Source organism: Ambystoma mexicanum, chromosome 1p (genome assembly GCF_040938575.1).
Source record: "Ambystoma mexicanum isolate Mex_15411 chromosome 1p, UKY_AmexF1_1, whole genome shotgun sequence".
Classification (NCBI taxonomy): Eukaryota; Metazoa; Chordata; class Amphibia; order Caudata; family Ambystomatidae; genus Ambystoma; species Ambystoma mexicanum.
Window position 1 is genome coordinate 979,988,990 of NC_090921.1, and position 15,727 is coordinate 980,004,716.

Here is a 15,727-nt window from a genome sequence, read left to right on the forward strand (position 1 = left end):
TATACAATTCATGGATAAAGGGCTGCATGGAATGGAGGTATAATCGGAAATGTTCACATTTTACTGTCCACTGAAATTAATGTTTTTCCCCTATTTTGCTAAGTCATCGTACCATATGATTGTTTGGTGTTGAGCTTTTTTTTCTAAAATATAGTCTAAATTAGCAGGTACAACTGTTCTTTCAACATTTCTCCTAAGATCTTTGGTGATATTGCCTGAAACAGTATAATCTAAAGATGGCTTTTAGCTTTAATATCATGACATTGTTTTCCAAAAGAGGTGGGAGAGCATATATTCATATCCAAGATATGCTATGATCATTTACATACTACATTATCATGTCAAAGCAGCCATATTGGCTCACTGCAATAATAACTTTGGGGATATTTACTGCTCATATAGGTAAATGTCAGGCCTTTAAGGGTCAGATCTACAATAAGACAATATTGGGTGGCTTTCTATGATGCCACCAGCAGTCGAGCACTAGAGGATGCATGATTGGATCTAAAACGTTCATATTTGGCTCTATTGCAAGGCAATGTGTTTGAGGTGGCATGCCCTTTCGTTTTGCCGTGTCTGGTGGTCAGATTTCCCCTGAAGCTCGTTTTTAAGAAGCATATGGCGCATGGATGCATCTAGTTTCTATTCTTGGATTTGTTGTGCTGTCACTTATTCCATGTTCAGGGCTGTGCCCTCCATGTTCAGCTCATAAACACTAATTTCTCTTTTTGCAGGAAAAGGAGCAGGCCATCTTCAATATGCCACCATCATGGGTGGAACCAATCACAGTGTCGCCGAAAGGTAGGTGTACCTCTCAAACCTATTGACTTTTTCCTTGTTTTGGATCCACTAAACACTTTAAACAGAACAACATTTGATAACATTTATTAACTTTCTCTGGATGTGTGTGCGGTGAGCTCCTATACGGGAGAGGGTTATTTTAATAAAAAACAAAGGATCTTCATTTTGGAGAAAAATCACCTTCCAGGATTTTGCGGCATGAAATGGCAAATTTTGCGGCATGAAATGGCACATTTTGGAGCACAAACCTTTATTTATTGCTGCATTTTTGCAGGACATTTTGTATTAACTGGAGGGTGTAAGATTGCCACATTGCAGGAAATAGGCAGAGTGCAAGGCTACAAGAGAGCCAGGGTATCATTATTATGTATCTTTTGTATTAATTTAATAGGAAGAGTCCCAGATGTCTCTGGCTTGGCAGAACAGTGTTTGATTTGGCTACATTTCTGGTTTAATGTTCATGCCTATTTGATAGTATTAACTAAATTGATCATTATCAGTTGTAATGCTGAAAATATTCCACTTTTATGTTCTCCAATCCCCCAAACACCCACACACCTCTCACCAACACACATCTCACCAACTCTCCATCACAACTTGCATTCCTTAACCTCTCACTCTGTCATACAAATACTCACGTGCTATGTCACAATGTCAAGTCACAATTTGCACTGCCCAGCCCCTGCCACACTCCAAATCATACTCCCAACTCTCACCTTACACTACAATTCCTTCCGCAATATATAGTCCTTCATTCTTTTGTGCTGCTTTGGCATCTTGCATCCCTTCTCCCATTTTATCGCACTCTTCCCTCATCCTTTTTTCCAGTCTGCTGCTCACTGCCTCTTTCTGGCCAACCGCTTCCTCTCTGCTTTCTGGCTCACTGACCACACACTCCCTCTACTTTCTGTACCTCTGCCCGCTCTCAGATTTCTGGGCCACCGCATCACTGCTTCCTCTGCTCTCTTGTGCAGCGCTTCCTCCTCTGACCCACTGCTCTGCGACTGCTTTGTTGCCTATCACTTCACATCTCACCCATCACTCTCCCTCTCTCTCATAGTGTAACCATTTTTAATTTTTTTTTTAAATGTAGATTTTGACCCAGTTCCTCTAAATGGGGCATTTAAAAAAAGAACGGAGGATAAGCTATTTTTAGACAACCTATTTTTGGAAATGAGCAGGTCATCTTATTCTCAAAGGTGACCGGCCATTTCCACAGGCTTGAGCTGTAGCGCAAATTGTACGCTGGCCAGCTGCCTTGAATGGTGTTCTGGGTTGTTTGACCGAAGTGTAATTATTTGCGGCGGAATTGACCGTAGTCAATTTCGCTGCAAATTGATTTGCACTTCATCCAAACAACCCAAAATGTACCTATCACCACCACCCCACCCCCTCCCCTACTTAACTGCTTGGTCGCTGCCGCTTCCCCTGCAACCTTGCAGTGCCAGATCCGTCCCTGTAACGCGTGTCGGATCCGACTCCACAGGGTCCCTTTTTCGTTATTTTCTTTTTTTTCTGTCCCTGCCTCCAAATTTGAGGAAAAAGGGAAAAACACTTCTGCAACCGCCCTAGACCAAAAATACTGAACATGGGGAGCGGGTGACACCCCCGCAAAACATGTTCAGTATTTATAAAAATCAATCGAATAGTACTGTACGAAATAGGTAAAATTGTAACATTCGATCGATTTTTGTCATCAAAATGGGCAGTACTTTGAATAGAATCGCTCTCCCGACAGTGTTCTGCAAGCTCCCAGCGCCTTTCACAGGGACAGGCCCTCCAAGTGCCTGCCACTGTAAAACGCGACCCAAAAAATGCATTTTTATCCTGTTTGAGGAACAGAAATGCAAGCGACACAGCAGCGGTTCATACCTTAAACGAAATGTTCGACAGGGTCAGGAAAGACCCTGTCATGTAGTGGCAGCCCCACATCCCGTGCGCATAGGGTTGCCTACAATTTCTGCACATTTAAAAGTGCATCTTGCTTGGAAATGAGGGATGTGCTTTTAAATGGACAGAAACATCACTTTATTTGATCAAGGAGGTGAAAGAGGCCATCTGAATGGGCGCGCATATAAAATGTGCCCATTCATGTGTCCCTTGTGGATTGGGCTGCACATTTTTGGAGCGCAAGTGATGAGATGTGTTAGCGCATTTCAGTTCTTGTGTAAAAAAAAGTTGAGAACCTGGCACCCTGAGTATTATTTTTTTTTAAACAGTAATTTTTGCAGATTACTTTAAAAAAAAAAAAATTAGATGCTGTTTTTGCACAAAACGGCAATTTTTGCAGCATTTTACGCAAAACGGCCGTTTTCGCAGCATTTTGCAGGATTGCAAAATCGCTATAAGCTGGAGGGTCTGAGCTAACAGTATCAGGATGAGGAAAACTATAATTTATCATAGTTTCTAATGTAGTAGGGATTCTGATCTCCCTCCAGTTCTCTATTCAATTAACCAGTCTCTGGGATAAAGTGCCTGGAAGGCCCCATGACAATAGTCCGCAAATGGGAAGAGGCTAGCATGAACACTTACAGGGCCTAGCGGTTTGTCTCTAGCACAAAAGGAATTCAATTCTTGGGAATGGTCTCTAGTCGGTGTCAGAATAGGTCAAATAATATAGTGGTGAGGGCATTCCTAACTTGTGGATACTGGTCTCCAGTGGGATCACTAAGGCAAAACACAGGTTTCTTAAAACTTTCATATAGCCGAACTAGTGAAACATTATTTTTAACACAACAGAATATCTCCTTAGTTATTAAAATAACCAAAACCTTTGCACATTCTCTTTTCTCAATGGTATCTGTTCAGTAATCATTTCTTACTAAACAAAGGTTCACAAGTCTCTGTGTACCATCCCCAATATTCAGTGTCTCTCTTGGTGGTCTGAAGGTACACTGTAGCTTGGCTTCCTGTTAGTGTTAGGGTGCGATCAGCTGAGGTGCTGCTTGCAAGCTAGAGATATTGTTGTGTGTCTGCCCCCAGTTGCTCCCACAACTGGAGTTTTGCTTTCAGTGGCAGGCAGAGCCACCATAGCTGCCTGGGCCGTGTTTCCACAGAACAGACTCGAGGCCTTTATCACTTCACAATCCTAGGGTGCTGATCACTATCCTAGCCAGTTTTTAGCTATCGCCTGAGCGTGGCCTGCCTCGAAATCACGCCATGTGCTCGTCCCGTCTCCCACTGTTTCCTCAGACCCTTCAGATTGAGGCCTTGCTCCTAACCCCCTGCTCGGTTGAGGCGTGCCCCCTTTTTCCAACCTGCTCTTACTGAACTCCCTACTCCTAGATGTTTCTTCCTTTTCATCAGCTTTCTCCGGCTATCTCCCAGCATCGATTTCCTTCAGCGCTCCCCTTGTCACCACCTTATGTTTTCCTTCTTCCACCTGTTGATATTCTCATTGTGCCACCATCTTCATCTCCCCTTCTTGCCCCATATCTGCTCTGCTGCCTCCTCTCTGCCTCGAATCTCCTCCACCCATTCTCCCAGTTCTCTTTGATATCACCAACCCACTCTAGCATCTACTCTGACCTTACACTGAGCAACCACACTCCATGGTCTCCTTCATTGGATTTCTAACTGCTGCTTTCTTTTCCTGTGTTGGGCTTAAGCGGCGCCACTTGTGTTTCAGTTTTACTATGGTAGCAGATTGATTCCCTCTTAATAGATTCTTAATTGCAGGTGTCAAAATGGTTTTCTGAAATAGCAGGTGGACCACAGCTTTAACAGCTGCCTACACCATCTTGGTTTTGGAAATAACATGCCTCGTGCATTCACACATTTGTCTGGCTTTGGGGGCAGAGCTGCATCAGCTTTGCTACTCAGATGAACCTCTGGCTGCATGAGGGATGCTTGCCTTTCTGTGCCCATGATAGTTTCTGCCCAGGTGTCTGATGAAGCATACTTCGCCCTCCTTAATAAGGGTAATTGTCAGGCCATGTTATTTTAAACCATCACCCTAGGATTCCCTCCTGGGCCATGTTCTTCTTTCAGCGTCTGGTATACAACTTGTAAAGCAGATGTTCATAGGAGGCCATATTGCAGACACTTAGGGAAGTCCTTGAGCGATCCTGAGATGGTTGGTTAAAATGAAATGGGCTGACAAATAGCCTAATCAAGGGAAGAGAAAAACCTGCTGGTAGAAGTGTTTCGAAGGTACTGATACTGTCCCAGGATCATGACCTGTAGAGGAGGTCCCAGATATGACCTGCACCACTGCCCCCCATTGCGAGTTGCCAGTAAGGTACTCGCTGTGGTACATGACGTATGAGGAGCAAATGAACCAACAGAGAGCCGCACTGGGACTCTGCCCCTTGTACGTAAGGAGATCAATACCGGTTGAAGCAGCCATAACGCGACAACCCTGGGCAGCACGATACCCTATCAGACAGCCATACCAGCCACTGATACGAAATGGGGAATACCTGCACACGGTCCACGAGGAGACGCCTAAAGCCTTAATGGAAGGCCAATGAAAATAAACCAAGGGCCCGAGCAGCCCCGAGAACAAACAGAATTGGCTACTGAAAGCACGAATGCCAGTACTAGTAACTGCAAGGATAATGATAATGGGTGCAGGGGAGAGAGACTGTTAAAACGTAAGAGAATGGTGCCACAAAAAAAGATGGAAGCAACCGCCCTGTTGAATGTGTGTAAATAAGCTTGAAATGCAAGAGGCTAAGAAATCGATACTGCTTGCAATGCCTAGTAGAAGAGTAGAGCGGCAAGCGCCAACCATATATCTACCTCAATACTGCACAATGTACACATGCGACTCCATTTTGTGAAAGCAGAAATGTACCCAGGCGGCCAAAGGCCTGACAGGCCGAGTTTAGAAACCCAGCAAAGGCCAGAGAAGGAGCGGAATCGAAACTCAACATAGAGAGGCTTATGCCAGGGAGATCGAGGTCAACCAGAGAAGGGGAGGTGAGCATGAGCTCACTAGACTCCAACTACAGAGAATACCAGCCCGCCCGTGAAGGTCAAGATAAGAGAGGCCCATGCAGGTGGCCAAGCGCACACAGAATTAAATGCACAAAAGGTTGGAAACTGAAGCAGATTCACGGTGGACCAGCACGTGACCAGACAGGCGCGAAGATGTACCACCGCCTGATGTCATCCAGAACCAGAGGGTGCCATAACTTTTCCTGATAAGAGACTACAGATCCGAGGCCATACCCAGCCAACTAATTGACACATAGCCCTAAAACACTGATTGATGGAAGGGAGGAAGGGTGAATCTTGGGACACCAGGCACCTGGGTGTCTACTCTGCATGCTGCTAATTAAAATGGAGATTTATGTTTAGGGGTTTAACTTGCTCAATCACAAGGGACCATGTAATCTAGGGTCCCATAGACACTGTAACCAATGAGACGTTGTACTTGTAGTGACGTCAATCACGTGTGTTGTAGAGGGAAGGGCATAGACGCCCACCCGATAAGAGTTATCCAATCCACTTGCGTTATTTCCATATACAGATATAGCACCTATACTTAAGTTACCTTTCCCAACCAATTGTATTGCATGATGATTTTTTGTAGAATTAGACATCAATGATGACGGATTTTGCCCATAAAAGAGGCTGTTTGACTAAAGTTCGGGGAAGTCGGGGTAAGGCAGGTGTTCGGGATGCTTCTGATTTCCATAAGCTGATGTATGTATCATTAAATGGACTTCCCTTTGCCAATTTACTGAGTCCTGATTATTGAACCTTGCTGGAGTATGTGAATCCTGCACTCTGTCCTCGCATGGTGCAGCTATCTTGTATTACTAGTTTTCAAGGGTGAGTTCTGACCAATGGGCCCGTCAGTAATTTCCCCTCCTCGTCAACACTTGGTAGCGTGAGGATGGTTTTGGCCATCGATTACAGATTATCGATTGATATAGTATAAGACACCTTTAGACCGACGGCACGAAGTAACTCTGGGCCTTCGGTTACATCACAAGTCCTTTCGCTATTCCGGCTGAGTAGGCTGAGAAGCTCCCCGTGGACAATGATCGTGTAATCATTCCCAAAAAATCTGCAGTGGGTCTGAAGGAACCCGCTTTTCCAAGCATAACCCTTCTCATTCCACGGGCAGCGGATCGGACGAAAACCATAAAAGCAGGAAGAGGAAGGGGCGGTGATCCTGAAGTTCCAGAGAGGAAAAGAGGTGATCGGTGAGTGAAAACAACGAAACTCGTTACCTTGGCAAATGTCTTATAGGCCTTAGAGTAAGAAGGGCAAAGGTAACGGAGGGTGGTGGAGAAGATTAATACAGTTAAAAGTAGGAAAGACTGTAGAGATATAGAGGGTAAAAACCCAGACACCTGAAGTAATTGGGGAATACCGGGGGGGCACCCGAGAAAAAAACTGTAAGGAATACCGGGGGGATGGGGGGCACACTAGAAAAAAACTAAGGAATACCAGGGGGGCACCCGAGAGAAAACTGTAAAATTCGCCTTGTTCCTGCGCTTTAAAGAGTGGTCAGAAGGAACTTGAACCCAGAGCCCACAGAGGGGGGACTTCGGTCTACGATGACGTTTAAAGACGTCATAAAGGGGTTATTTCAAATCCCATGACGGGGTAACAATTAGAAGGCAGGTATATGTATGACCAGCTGGTGTCTGTCTAGTCTGTCAAGCATCTGTCCTATATGTCTTCTTATGTCCTTTACATGTCAAATGTGAAATTGTTGTACTGTTGATTAATTGTAATGCATTTTGGTTTTATGCGATTCCGTAATTGAGAGGGAATCGCCAAAGAATTGAGAAGTGTTGAGCGAAACTGTTGGTGTAGAGCTTGGCGGAAAAGTTGGATTGGAGCTTGCGTATGTGGTGCTCGCTCATAGTAGTAAAAAGTTAAGAACTGTGTGAATATTGTTGGAGACGAAACTAAGAATGGAGGAAGTTACCCCGCTTGCACACTTATGCAAGCAGTTGCCAAAACATGCAACAAAGCTGAAGAAATATAGCCAGGATTGGGTTAAGGGCACCGCGAATAAGATGTTTATGCCGTGGCCCCAAAATGGGTCATTGTCAAGGGCTGTTTTACAGCACATGACCACCTTCTTCATTCCACATATAGCGGGAAGAAGCTCGAAAAACGCCTTGCTGTTCTCGAGCTTTGGAAAATGTTTGAACAAGCAAAAGAAGAAGAACCCCCCGCAGACTGGATATAAAATGTATGTACGGAGGGGGGTGAGACGCCTACCGCGCCACCTGCCCCCCCGGAACCAGTTGTTGAGGGAAGTAAGTCGGAGGGTCTTTACCCACTAAGAGAGCTTAAGGCAGCCACAGGTTATAGCAACCCTGCATATGAGTCACCTGCGTGTAGCAGCAACGAGATGAAAGAGAAGGAACAGGAAATTGACTCGGCCTCCACAGTCCCATGGGGAGAAGAGAGGCGAGGTGAGGAAAGGAAGGACCAGGCACAAACGAGTGCACCTCTAGAGAGAGAGAGAGAGGGAAAGAAGCGGAAAGGAACCAATGAGTTAACATGTACAAAGGACGAATGGATGGGAGGGCAGATACTGTTGAAGTTAGATTGAAAACGAAGTGATGGTGCAAGGCCGAGTGAACGGTCTGATGAGGCGCAAAAAAAGGAAAGGGAAAAAAGTGAACATAAGAAACGAGAGGGCAAGAAAGGAGGATAGGTTGAGGCGAGAACAACTATATCGCGAAGAGCAAGGTATACCGCTCAGTCGCACGCCATATGCAGCCTATGAAAAGTACAGGCAGAACATGCTAAGGTTAGAGGAAGAGAAGAGAGTGCATGAAGGAAAGGTAAAAAAGTGAGAAGACGAGGAAAGTAGAAGGACAAAGGAACGTAGAGATGAACGGATGAGGGAAGTTGATAAGGCTAGAAAGGAAGCGAAGAAGCGAAGAGAAATGGATGAGGAAGAAGAACGTAAACGCAGGCAAAGGGCGCGAGATTTAAAATTCTTGCAACGGGAAGTGAAAATAACCAATCCTGTTGTAGACTGGGAAGATATAGAAGAGTTCATCACTGCATGCGATGTGGTACCAGGTACAAGCGTGATAGTTATGGATGATGACTTCGACACCTGAAGCATCAGGGAAGCACTTGATAAAATATACGATTAGATGGGACTGGAACGAATCTCCCAAGAGGGAAGGGAAGATGAGCGCTTAGAGAGCACTCAGCTATATGGCACTGAGGATGTCACCCAAAGTAGTGGGAGTAGGGGACGTTCCCTAGATAGACTAGAAGTTGGGCAGAACAAAGATGATGCGCGAAGTTGTGTAAATTGGGAGTACTCGGAATCAGACTCCGATGGAGAAGCGGAGGAAGTGGCGTATGACGAAGGGAGGCGGTGCGAAAAGCGACTCCCAGGGAAACGAGAGATACGATGGTCAGATGCAAGCGGGTCCATAGATAGGACACCGAAATCCGCTGGACAGTCCAGCCGACATGAAGAGACACCCCACGGTCGGAGGGGGGCGTCGGTACCTGCCTATACAGATGGGCTAAGGGCATTGCCAGGTAAAAGGCAAGGCGGGAAAACCACCCAAGCAAGAGACCGAGGAGGTATGGAGAAGGAAACGGAGGATTGCGCATTCCAATTCCCACTGTTAGAAAAGGGGGGAGCAAGACCGCAATATATTCCATGGCCACACATGGACCGAGAGAATCTTAAAAATAAGCTTCCAATGCTGACCTCGGGAGCCGAAAGTGGATACATGAGCTAGAGAAAATGACTGGGGGCGTCACTCTAGCCATAGGGGACATCAAGGGTCTTCTAATTGCTATACTTGGTGAAAGAGCAGACGACGTGTGGAAAAGGGCAGGATACCCCAGGGTAACCATAACTAACACCTCTCATGACGGGGCGCTATTTAACAACTGTAGAGCAGCATTGTGGAAAGCGCTGCGTACGCTATATCCAGACACATCTGATATGGGAGCTATAATGACTCGAAAAATGAAGGAGTCAGAGGATCCTTTGCTTTATATCCAGAATTTTCAAGACACGTGGGTGCTCGAAACGCATGGGTCTTGGACGAAATCTATCCCTGTATTCTATCATATATTGTGCCATGGGTTACCAGAACCGGTGCAAAAACAGCTAAAAAAACTGGTAGGAATAGAAGCTAAACCGTGGGCCGAAATCCAGTTGACGATTGCCCATTACTGTAGACTGTTGTAAGAAAAGAATCTGAAGAAAGAGGCAACGCGTAAGGGAGAGAAGGCGAAGCTAGTGCAAAGGAAGCTCTCAAAGTATGCTCTCGAGGGAGCCATGCCAACAAGTCCAGCTGAATCGAGTGCACAACGTGCCTCTCACCCGCCACAAAACAATCAGGGTAACGCGGGATATTACCTGAGAGGAAGGGGATTTGGAGGAAGAGGATGGCAGAGCAATCAGGGAGCCTTTAGAGGTAACCAAGGAGGTTTACAGAATGTTCAAAACGGTATCCAGAACGCACCGTTGGCCAGTCTAACTATGCCAGATGGACAGATGGCCCATCCGCCGCCAGTGTGTTGGCTGTGTGGAGTGACAGGACATGTGGCGCGCATGTGCAGGAGCCAAAGCATGTGGCAAAACAACCAAGGGATGAGGGCAGGCATGGTGAATCAACCTGCTACCCCACAACAGGGCAATGCACAAAATTATACCGTACAGCAGCAGGCAGCTGGCTTGCAGCAAGGTGCACAGCAAGTGGTCCAACCACTGAACATAGGGAATGTACCACATGGGGAACCCCAGCAGACACCGCCGCAAGTGTCTCAGGGCACTAATTCCGGTGGGGGAAACCCACAGGTATACAATGGACCGAACCTGTATATGAAATAGGACGGCTCACAGGGGACTCTGATGTGTTCTATCCTATCAGTGACACCAGACCCTAACAGGGAACCTAGGGTAAATGTCACCATAGGGGGGAAAGAATATTCCTTCTTAGTTGACACGGGTGCAACGCGCTCATGTATACGAGAAGGCAAGTTCTCCTTGTCCGGCGAGGCAATAGATACCCAACTTTTACTGGAGCTCATAGCAGAGTTCCCTTTACTGATGCACTCCCAGTCTCCGTGGGAGAGTGCGACATGAATGTACCTTTATTGTATTCTCGTCAATCCCCAGTAAATATCATGGGTCGGGACTTGATAACAAAGTTGAATATGACCATCTCATTCACTGAGGATGGCATAGTGTGCTCCACCCCAGGAAGCATTATTCAAATGTGTGTGAAATGATTAGAGCATACTCCGGACGTGTAGCCATGAGAGCCATACCTCTGGAACCAGAAGTGTTCTCATATGGCGTATGAGTGCTTATGGCGGGGTTGCCAGGCCTTGCAGACAAAACTATGAGAACTCCGGATGAGTTTCTATTCAGGCCAAGAATACCCATGCACGAAGAGGAGGGACAAGTATTTCCCTTAATGATACACCCTGCCGCAGTGCGAGGAAAAGTGGTATTGGTTGAGGGATGTGACGATGAGGGCAGACCTTGGTGTGCGATTGTCGCCGTCGAAGAAGGGTATTGAGTGACTAATGTCACCGATGACGATCTGTTCGAAGAACACCATGACCTAGAAGAGACACGGGTGGAAGTGAGTCTCATATTTTGGGTCAAAATGATCAGGCGGGAGGTACCGCAGAGGATGATGTTAGCATTAGTACGTCCAGAATACTTTGATAACGACATGGCCCTGGTGCCGGCCAAGGTATGGACTACAGGGCCCTATGATGTAGGTCTCTTGAGGGGGGCCGGCGAAGTAAACATTAAATTGAAACCAGGAGCAATTGCTACAGGCACGACAGTATCGCATGTCCAGGGAAGCAGATGAAGGGATCGCAAAGACAATCTCTGCCATGATGGAGCAGGGCATCCTGGTGACATCAGAATCACCATGCAACACAGTGATTTACCCTGTCAAAAAATCTAAGGGAGGGTCCTGGCGTTTAATCCAGGACTTACGAGCATTGAACGACATAGTCGAAGCCGAGTTCCCTCTAGTCCCTAATCCATCCACATTTGTGCAATATCCCACTGAAGCAAAATACTTCACGGTGATCGATTTGAAGAATGCATTCTTCTCTATTCCATTACACTGTGACTCACAAGACCTGACGTCATTTGCTTTCAGAGAAATGCACCTGAAAAGTACGAGGCTGCCACAGGGGTATTGCGAGTCACCATCTATTTTCAACAGAGTCCTGCAAATGGACCTAAGCAATATTGCAGTGGACAGTGTTGTTTTGCAGTATGTAGATGACATTCTAATCTGCAGCATCACTGAAGAGCAATGCCAACACGACTCTGTCCAGCTATTGACTATATTGGCTGAGAAGGGGTACAAAGTGGACAAGGACAAGTTGCAATACTGCCAACAGGAGGTGCTGTACATAGGGCAACTGATCTCACATGAGGGGAAAAAGGTAACCCCAGAAAGGGCTGAGGCTATCATGAACACGGCCAAGCCGTGCACAGTAAAGCAAATGCAAAGCTTCCTAGGCCTGTGCAACTATGTCAGAGCATGGATCTTTGACTACAGCTCGTATACCAAGCCCTTGTTGCAGGCCCTTAAAAAGGCCCAAGCGACGAGAGAAGAAATTGAAAGGGTTTACAGAACTCAAGGGGGCAATTTGTACGGCCCCAGTCCTCAGGATTCCTAATTATGCTGAGGAATTCTATCTGTTTTCTCATACTGATGGCGATTTTATGATGGCAGTGCTAGCGCAGCGAACCTCACTGGGCTATAAACCCCTAGCCTATTACAGCGGGAGTCTGGACCCGGTTATGAAGGGCCACTTCCCATGCGAACAAAATCTAGCTGCCGCTGCGTTCGCCATTGAGAAGGGATCATCCATTGTGATGGGGTATTCCATGACATTATATGTTGAACACTCGCTATTCACCATACTAGAGAAGCCAAAGGGCACGCTGTCTTCTCAGGGAGCATCTGCCTACGAGGTGATTATCTCTAATCCATTGATCAAAACAGTGCAATGCAAAACTGTGAACCCAGCTATGTTTATAGCTGAGCCAGTCACAGAGGGAGAACCTGTGCATGACTGTGCAAATTATGAGGAATTCTATGATTAAGTTCCCAGGGTAAAGGAAAATGCCCTAGCAGGTGGAGAGATCGTCTTTATTGACGGGTCTTCTAGAATCGACCAAGAAGACGGACAAAGGTATACAGGCGTGGCCGTAGTGAAACACATGGCGAATGGAGAGTTCCAAGTACTTGTCAGTGCACGAATACCATCTCATTATTCGGCGCAGGCTGCAGAGCTACTGGCACTGATACTTGCCATTGAGAACCATGCAGACCAGGAAGTAACAGTGTACAGCGACTCCGCCTATGTGACGTCAACAGTGCACGCAGGATTAGCGCACTGGAAAAGGAGGTGCTACCTCCGAGCAGATGGCACGCCAATGCAACACGCAGCCTTGTTGGACAGGCTGATAAAAGCACTACAGCTCCCAGTGGGCATAGCGGTAGTGAAATGCGCCACTCATACCAAAGGGACAGATTTTGTGTCACGTGGAAATCATGAAGCGGACACGGAAGCCAAACGTATGGCATCCAAAACTGAAACAATCATGGACGTGGAGGTGGCACGTACCCATGAACGAATGGTGGTAGCACGAGCCACTCCAGAAGCCTATAGCAATATGGGGCAGTCTCAATTAATGGAGCTCCAGGGGGAGGCACCTCACGAGGAGAAAAATTTATGGAAGCGTCGAGGGTGTTCTTTAAACCCCTCTGACGGATTGTGGAGGCAAGACAGCACTGGTAAACCAGTAATGCCTGTCGCCCTTCTAAAAGTAGCACTAGAACAGCTTCACTACCCCATTCATATGTCAAAGGAAAATCTTGCTGCAACGCTCGCGGAAGACTGGTTTATACCGAATTTAGCCGAGCATGTTGCATTCTTTGTGGTAAACTGCATTGTCTGCCAGCAATTCACTTCTGGGCACACATTAAAAGTAGTGAGAGGAGTCATCCCCAGACCAAATGGACCTTTCCAGCACCTACATATTGATTATGTCGATATGATTCAGGTGTGTAATGGGTACAGGTATTTACTTGTGGTGGTGTGTCCCTTTTCCAGATGGGTAGAAGCAGGCCCCTGTACACACCCTGACGCTGCCTGTGCTGCCAAATTCCTGGTGAGGGAGGTTTTCCCTAGGTGGGGGGTGTGTGAAGTAATAAGATCAGATAATGGGGCGCATTTTGTAAATGCTCTGTTTGAACAGATTAGCTTGTTGCTTGGTATAAAGCACAAATTCTCGTCGGCGTATCACCCAGAGGGAAACGGGATATGTGAACGGATCAACAGCTTGTTTAAGGAAAGGATAGCCAAGTTGAAGCTCACATTAAGAAAGGGATGGATGCACTGCCTACCACTGGCATTGTATGCGCTTCGGAACCAACCAGGCTCCGACCATCATCTTACGCCGCACAAAATAGTTACTGGGAGAAGAATGAGAACTCCCCTTACCCCCCGAGACAGAGTTAGATGTGATGCCCAGTCAACTAGGGAGGTTCTAGGAATGGAGATGAAAGCCTATCTGGATTGTCTCACGACAAGTGCCACTGTCATTTCAGGCCAGCTGCAGTGACGGCGGAAAGGGGACAGCACGGCTCAAAACACAACAGATAGTGCTGATGCAGGCGCAACTCACAGCCCATGCGCGCCCCTTGTCTTCCCTGGAGATCGCATCCTCGTGACGAATTTCACAAGAAAAAGATGGGACGAGCCGAGGTTTAATGGCCAGTTCATCGTAGAGGACTGCACCCCGTCAGCTGTCAAGTTCAAAGGCAGAAGAGCGTGGATCTTCCTGAACGATATAAAACCCTTTATAGGAGAGAGCATTCCTACTACATCTACTGCCGAGGAATCCACAGACAACGGGGAAGGACCACAGCACGTGCAGACAAGGTCTATAGCGAGGAAGAAAGACGCACGAGCAGAAAACACAAACTAAGGAACTCGCTGTGAAAGTTGTGGCTGTACACTGAACTTCTCCTCCAGACACTGAATGAGGTAAAAGACCTTCAAATGAACGCAAAGTGCAGCTGAACTCGCAGGGAAAAGGAAAAAGTTGCATACTCTGAACCTGCAGTGACACTGATAGCTTGATCACGTTGAGCCACAAAGCATTGAACACGAACTCTCAGACTCTGATAAACTGTAAAAACAGGACACTCTTGTAAACTAAAACTGGTATCCTGAAGCGTCCAGTATCAATACTCTGTTCACAGACATATGGTTCACCCCAGCAGAAGTCTCAAGTGGGATGTGCTCACCTATTTTCAGCTAGTAGTACTTTTCTATCCTTCACTCACAGGGAGAGAAACAAGTGTCACAGAATATATTCAGGATCCAGAAAATAAGAAGATAATCAGGCAACTACTGATTGTCATCGCAGAGGTCTTCGCCGAGTTGCCCGAGCACAGTGAACAAAAGACTAATGCTCCCGCCCCAAGCAGTTATTGACGAAGTTACCTACATCTTATTCTTTCGAATCATTAAGGAGTGCCCAGAACTTGTCGGGAGAACCACAGATACCCTGACTTTCATCAGAGATCCCCAAAATAATCACATCCTGAATCAAATATGGAGTAAACTGAACAATGTGGTAGCAGACCACGCAGCAGGAAAGTGCAAGACCTGTTAACGACAACAAAAAGACTTGTGATCGGGGCCCAGCAAAACAAAGCAAATGTCCCTGTTCTCTGCAGACACGCAGCTAGCCCACAATGTCCTGATTAGGCTAGTCACAGACTATCCAGAAATGGTGGGAAGGCCTGCTGATGTCGATGTTGCTACCTTCCTTAGAGATCCAGCCAATTTCCCACACATGAAGACTCTTCTACTTGGCATTGTGCTCCAAGTGGAACTGTCCAACTTCCAGCGAGAATTCCTAAGGAGATTCCTATGAGACTATTCGGCGAGGGACAGATCGAGGAGG

The 15,727-nt window shown here is 46.6% G+C and overlaps 1 protein-coding gene across 1 annotated transcript in view; it reads left to right on the top strand.

The window, feature by feature from the left end:
* DRC7 (dynein regulatory complex subunit 7) overlaps window positions 1-15,727 on the top strand; it is an 862,568-nt gene that overhangs the window by 436,598 nt on the left and 410,243 nt on the right. Inside the window, exon 9 of the mRNA XM_069654252.1 lies at window positions 735-801. Within this exon, the coding sequence (XP_069510353.1) occupies window positions 735-801 (67 nt within the window). The remainder of the gene's footprint in view (window positions 1-734; window positions 802-15,727) is intronic.